This window comes from Spinacia oleracea, chromosome 5, assembly GCF_020520425.1.
Source record: "Spinacia oleracea cultivar Varoflay chromosome 5, BTI_SOV_V1, whole genome shotgun sequence".
NCBI classification, from domain to species: Eukaryota; Viridiplantae; Streptophyta; class Magnoliopsida; order Caryophyllales; family Amaranthaceae; genus Spinacia; species Spinacia oleracea.
This window is the reverse complement of record NC_079491.1, coordinates 62101850-62108863: the sequence shown is the minus strand read 5'-3', so window position 1 is coordinate 62108863 and position 7014 is coordinate 62101850. Positions and strand designations below refer to the sequence as shown.

Genomic DNA, 7014 nt, shown 5'->3' with positions numbered 1-7014 from the left:
TTTTAAACCATAAAGAGATCTTTTGAGTTTACAAACCTCTCCTGGTTTTGCCTTAGTGTAACCAGCAGGAGAAGTCATGTAAACTTCCTCATCAAGAAAACCATGCAAAAATGCATTGTTGACATCAAGTTGATACATTGTCCAGCCTCTCATGGCTACAAGGGCAATCACAATTCTTACAGTTGCAAGATTAGCAACAGGAGAGAATGTTTAAGTGAAATCTTTACCTTCTACCTGCTGATAACCAATAGCAACCAGTCTTGCCTTGTGTTTATCAATGGTGTGATCTGGGTTTAGCTTGGTTCTGTAAATCCAGTTAGAGCCAATAGCCTTTTTGTCCTTAGGTAACACAGTCAGATCCCAAGTATCATTGCTCTCAAGAGCTTGAATCTCCTTTTTCCATGACAAGCACCCAATTGTCATCATTCTTTGCTTGATTGTAGTGCTTTGGATCAGAAGAAGAAGTACAGACAGAAAAGGCAAGAGACTCCCAAGTATCATAATCAGAAAGAGCCAAAGCAAGTAACCAGTGATCATCATGTTCCTTGGAAGAAACAAAACCAGGAACAAAAGCAGAATTATGTACATTGAAGGATAGAGACTGACTATCATTGTCAGTACCTGATGAAGTAACTCTTTCCCTATGAGGGATGTAACTACCCACAAAATCTTCAAAATGGAGGGAGGCCGGTTTAATTGGTCTAGAAGATTGTCTCAAAAACAGGTATAGTACTTGGGTTTGTGTTTGTGGTTGGGATAATAGGTTGTTCAGAAACAGGAGAAAGGGTGGATTCAGAAGTAGAATAAGGAGAGTCAGAAGAAAAAGAGTGAATGGGTGTGTTTTGGGATATTTGAGGAGACAAAAAAACATGATCAGTGTTGATATTTTGAGAAGAATGAAGTGGAGAGTTGTTTTCAGTTCGAGGAACTAAGATACTGTTCTCTTGACATGTATCAGTACCAAATTGAACAAGTTGAGGTGTGTGAGAAATATCAGAAGGTGAAGACAGTTTGTATGGGAAGATTTTCTCAAAGAAAATCACATCTCTTGAGACAAATGTAGTATGAGTGTCTAGATCATATAGCTTGAATGCCTTATATCCACTGGGATATCCAATGAACAAACATTTTCTTGTTCTAGAATCAAGTTTATGTATGTGAATACTACTATTGTGAGCAAAACAAAGAGATCCAAACACCCTCAGTTTATCATATCCTGGAGGAGTTTTAAACATGACTTCAAAGGGAGTTTTCCAATTCAACACTTTACATGGAATTTTGTTAATCAAGTAGGTTGCTGTCAAAATGCATTCTCCCTATAATTTCTTAGGGAGATTTGCATGAAATCTCAAAGCCCTAGCTATTTCAAGAAGACTTCTATGCTTTCTTTCAACTCTTCTATTCTGCTGAGGTGTGTATGGCACACTTTTCTCATGCAAGATACCCTTAGCAGCAAACAAAGATATGCATGATTCTTTTACAATTTCAGTCCCATTGTCAGACCTAATTTTCTTAACTCTGGTGTTGAATTGAGTTTCAACCATAGAATGGAACTCAGATATGACTTTCTGAACCTGCATTTTATTATGCAATAAGTATGTCCAGGTAGTTCTACTGTGATCATCAACAATAGTGAGGAAATATGATGCCCCATCCAGACTTTTGATCCTATAAGGTCCCCAAAGGTCTAGGTGTATCAAGTCAAAACATGCAACAGATCTGCTTTCACTTATACCAAAAGGGAATTTGTGTTGCTTAGAACTGTAGCAAATACCACAATTGTACTCAGTTATTCCTTTGCAAAAATCAGCATTAATATATTTCATTTTGGATAGAGAAGCATGTCCTAACCTAGCATGCAATAAATCCAGGTCCATTCTATGATCTTTCACATTTACAGCAACACTAGTACTTGTTTTATTTGGCAATTGTATCTGACTTACATCAACCAATTTTCCCATAGTATTACAACTTGTATGTTGAGAAGCTTCACCTTGCTGTGTCACAATACTGCTTTGCTTATTTTCTTGAACTTGCAACAAAATAGTAGAGTCCATTGGTCCTCTTTCCAGTGCCAACCAACACAGACTTAGATGGGTCCTGGAAAGTGTATCCAGCAGTGGTGAATTTAACTTGATAGCCAGTATATTCTATCAATATAACACCCTAATAATTTTTTGCTTTTATAAAATCATTTTCCAACTTAAAATAAAGGAATTACTAAAGCATTACCGCCACCATGATAACGGTTAAGGCTATTACCAGAATTACGCAGCGGAATTTAATGTCAACTAACTTTTAAAAACATAATTAATGAAATATCGAGGCCTCCTACAATTTGGAACCATAATGGCCCAAAACCCAAAACATAAATAGTTCAAACATTTCAAACATAATTAAAGTATTATTAAATAGTTCAAAATACGAAAACATGCAACTCTCTCGATCATCCCAAGCCACATGATTCCGATCTACCAACCTGCTATATTATTCTACTCCCCATCAATGCAAGTGCAAATGATAGATCATCAAAGGGTCATTAAGGCAAGGGCCATGACCAAAACACACAAAGCACGTAGTCAGCAAAAGCTGAGTACTTACAAGAATAGAGTGAACTGAAACTAAAACATGCATCACTCACTAAATACTAATCAACATGCAAAAGCCATATAATAATTAACAAACAAATCATGATTACAAGACTCGACTCTTGACTCGACTCTTGACTCACAATTTAATTAGAATAAGCTTCGAACGGGCCAAAAGAATATTCCATAAAGGAAAAAGGTGATGGGAGCCAACCATACACCAAATAATAAATAATAAATTCGGGCCATACCGAGTGTCGGGCTATACCGACGGAATTCCTGCGCATATTATAAATGAAACAACGTCTTGTATCATTAGTAGGAGTACGAGCTTTCCGGCAAGACTCCCCCCATTGTTCATACTCAAGGTATATACGTTCCAAGAGTTTTGAAGCTTGTTCTGGTTGCACTTTACGTTTATTAATATTTTATTAAAGGCGAACTCAAGACTCACCAACATGCACACATACAATTAATAAACAACAACCAAAACAATCTTATTTTAAATTCTTTAGGACTTGTGATCAACAAGGCAAGACACTTGTGAAATTACTACCATGTTCCTCCTCACCAAAGTGAGACTCCACATCATGCACATTAACATGAGGGTTGTGCCCTTGCACGACAAATCCTAATTCATTTCATACATAATATTCCCAACTGAACCCTACATGTGCGGTGGCTTACGTGAGCTAACCCTTCACATGTGGTAAAATAAATAGTACAACGAGGTACGAATAATTGGCTCAAAGTATTCTAGACATCCCGTACAATGGCATACAAATAAATAATCCATCCCTTGCATGTGAAACAAACCATACATGCATAAATATTGAACAACATGATTGACAATGAAATCCATACTCATAATAATTTCAACATGCTTGTTCAACAATTAATCCAATAAATCCAACATCACAAATCACATGCTCGTTCACCAAAATAAATATGATTCCACATAATATAATTCACATCATCAACAATCATGTAATGTCATTGACAAAAGGTGTGGTAGCCCTAGACTTGTACGTACCTTGAATACCTAAGCGTAGGGGCCACTTTGCAATAACGAGCACTCAACTAGAAATCACCTCCTATCATCAAAATAATGACACTTAAATTATTTCCATGTTCATTAAATTTCTAGCAACTTTATAAAATTTAAAACCTCCTTTAAACTTTAGAATTCAATCGTTTTTCAATAATATAATCGTCTCAATTTGCAAAATCAATCCCTAGTACAAAAACATACTTTTTCTGCCTTTAAAATCAATAAAAATCAACACTTTAAGCCTTTATTCAAATCTGAAAAAATATAATTGATTATCATAATTAAAATCATCACCTAATTATGCTAATCAATTGACTCATTAGGTCTAGGTTAAAACCCTAACTTGAAAATCCCAATAAAACTAGTTTATTATCATAAAAATCAATGCTTTATTCAATAAACAAATCTGAAAATTCATCCTTTAATAATTAAAAAAAACCTAATGAATCACAACACGCAAATCCTCAAACCACAGTATTCATAACCGGTTCCCAGCATTTTAATTACTCAAAACAATATTAATATTATAATTTAAAATACAGAATTTAAATAGAATAGGTAAGGAAGAAGAGAATTATACCAATCCGGCCTATAGCACGGAACAACCACGAATTTAAAGTGATTGGGAGAAAAATTGAACAAGAACGAACACACGCACACACACGCACAATTCGTGTGCGGGTGCGCGCAGCGACGAAGGGACGAGGCAGCAGCAGCGGTCGCGAGCAAGAGAGGGACGCGCGCGCTGGGGCGCGAGGGAGCAGCGAGGGACGCGCGCGCTGGGGCGCGAGGGAGCAGGGCAGAGCAGCACGCTAGGCGCGCGAGAGGGACAAGGGAGGCTGGGCGCTGTGTGCGAAGGAGAGAGCGAGAGAGCGAGAGGGAGTGCAACGCTGGGCGCGACAACACTCGAAGGCACAGGGCAGCCCGCGCTGGGGCGTGAGGCCGAGCAGCACAAGAGCACAGCAGCACGAAGGCACGAGCACGGGGCTGCGTTTGTGCGGGCGTGCGGACGAGAGAGAGGAGAGGGAGTTGGAGTGATGGGCAAGCAAAGCAAAAGAGAGGGTTTATGAGATGTAGGGGGTTCAATTAATGATGAGGAGTCCTATTTATAAGCTCCTTATTTTTAATGGGCTAGGCTTAGGGAATTAGGTTTAGGCTTAGCAATTAATGATTGGGCTAGCCAAGAGCTTGGAATTAAATTCTTTTGATTGGGCTCGTTTAATAAAACGAATTGGACTTTTTATTTAAAACCCGAAGCCTTAAAAATCATTTGCAACCCATTTAATTTCCCGGCTCAAGAATTAAATTCGTTTCGTAATTAATTAAAATAATAAATATTCTAATTAATTAAAATACATTAAATAAAATGCATTTAAATATTATTTAAATGCTAATAAATCGTAAAATGCTTTATAAATATAATAAAATATACTTATAAATATTATAAAAATACGAGGTATTACAATCAATCTACCAACAGACATCAAGTTGTGTTTGAAGCCTTTAACTAGCAACACATTGTGTAAAATCAGATCATCACTCAAAACAACATCACCCATGATTTCAACAGTTAACTGAGATCCATCTGGTAATCCCACCTTAATTGGATTATTAAGAATTTTTATGTTTGTCAACATGTTTTCATTGTAAGTCATGTGATCACAAGCACCAGAATCCACAATCCACAAGCAATCATCAAGCAACTTATTCACAGAACAGTTGAGGGAATGAGAGATTATACCTGCATAGTTTGCATAGGAACAAGTGGTTCCATTGCCAGTATTGTTCTGTGGTTGCTTGCCTTTCATAGCCTTCATAACCTCTTGACAAATTGCATTCAGCATCTCATTGCTCACTGTGTCATTTTCAGTACCAGCATCATCTAGAGGACAATCTCCAAAAGTCAACAGTAGTATGAGCATTAGCAGCAATCCTGCTACCTTGTGAATTGCTTCCTTTTGAGGCTTTGATTGTGTTGTACAAGTCAGGATAACCAATTATCTTGAAACATTGGTCAACAGTATGACCCTTCCCCTTGCAATGAGTACATTGTTTGTTCAGTTTTTCTTTCTTTAGATATCTCCAATATTTCTTTCCTTGAGTGAAACTAGCACCTCTGTAAGCCTATGCAGCCAATGCACTGCTATTCATGGCATTGCATTCTACTGCACCATGACTCACTTCTTTCTGTTTCACAATCTGCTGAGTAATAGAGAATACTCTATTTATATTTGGCAAAGGATCCATTGATAAAACATTAGTCACAGTGTTTTCAAAGCTTGCCACCATTCAAACCAAGCAGAAATTTCATCATCTTGTCTTCTTCTTCAAATTCAGCAACCTTCTTCATGAAGTTACAGCTGCATTGCAACATAGCACCACAAGAGCAGGTAGGAAATGCTCTCAAATTCTGCATTTCATCCCAAAGTTTCTTCAGCTTTCCATAATAAGTCACAATAGTCATGTTTTGCTGAGTTAGGTTCTCAATTTCCTTTTTCAGCTGGTAGATTAGAGGTCCATTGGATTGACCAAATCTTTCAGTCAGTTCTTTCCACAGTTTCTCAGCAGTCTCAATGTAGCCAAAATCATCAGCTAAGTCATGATTCATTGGACTTAAAATCCAGCTAATCACCATAAAATCAGCGCGCTTCCATTTCAAGTAATCTTTATGATTTGTTGCAGGTTTGGTTATTTCTCCATTGATAAATCCTTCTTTATTCTTAGCAATTAAAGCTCGTTTGATATTTCTACTCCAACGAACAAAATTCGCACCAGAAAACACCACAGCAACTAATGCAGTGAAGGAAATAATGCCCTTGGTCCAAGTATGCATTCAATGATAAGTCTAATATATGCGGTTCAGTATTAATTAACAAGTTAATAATTCAGTGAGATCAAGTGAGCTGAATGCCTAGCTAGAGGCCGCTTCAGTTCAAGTGGAATTAATGATATTAATCCACATCTTACTCTTGACTGAACCCGTAGGGTCACACAAATAGTACGTAAACGGATCAAGTATTTAATGGCATTAAATACTCCATCTATGGATATTCAGAATCGACGGATCTTGGTTTCAGTGGGAGCTGAGATCGTCACAGGCAAGAAATGAATACTCCGGAAACGATGATATTGTCGGAAACGGAAATATGGATCGTATCGGAAATATAAATATTATCCAAGTCGTAGATGTTTCCGGAAACGGAAACATGGTACGTATCGGGAAATATTATCGGAAATAGAAATATTGCCGGAATCGGAAATATTGCCGGAAACGGAAATATTGTCTGAATCGGAAATATTATCGGAATCGGAAAATAATTCCGGAAACGGAAATATTAAATATTTGTTCGAAACGGAAATTAATTCCGGAATCGG

At 37.3% G+C, this 7014-nt stretch overlaps 1 protein-coding gene across 1 annotated transcript; it reads right to left on the bottom strand.

Annotated features, from left to right (window-relative positions):
• Positions 1-1316: 1316 nt before the first annotated feature.
• LOC130461549 (uncharacterized) lies at positions 1317-6247 on the bottom strand. The gene is made up of 3 exons (XM_056829694.1): positions 5935-6247; positions 5103-5521; positions 1317-2150 (listed from the first exon to the last, which is right to left on the bottom strand). Exons 1-3 carry the CDS (start codon positions 6245-6247, stop codon positions 1317-1319), a joined length of 1566 nt encoding a protein of 521 aa, XP_056685672.1.
• Between the last annotated feature and the right edge of the window lie 767 nt (positions 6248-7014).

What these genes read in the sequence shown, in the direction of transcription:
- LOC130461549 (XM_056829694.1), bottom strand. Translation starts at nt 6,247, where the DNA reads ATGAATCATGACTTAGCTGATGATTTTGGCTACATTGAGACTGCTGAG. An exon ending in GATGATGAAATTTCTGCTTG is followed by an intron (nt 5,522 to 5,934) that starts GTTTGAATGGTG and finishes ATTGTCCTCTAG; the next exon opens with ATGATGCTGGTACTGAAAAT. An exon ending in TGTCTGTTGGTAGATTGATT is followed by an intron (nt 2,151 to 5,102) that starts GTAATACCTCGT and finishes TTATATTGATAG; the next exon opens with AATATACTGGCTATCAAGTT.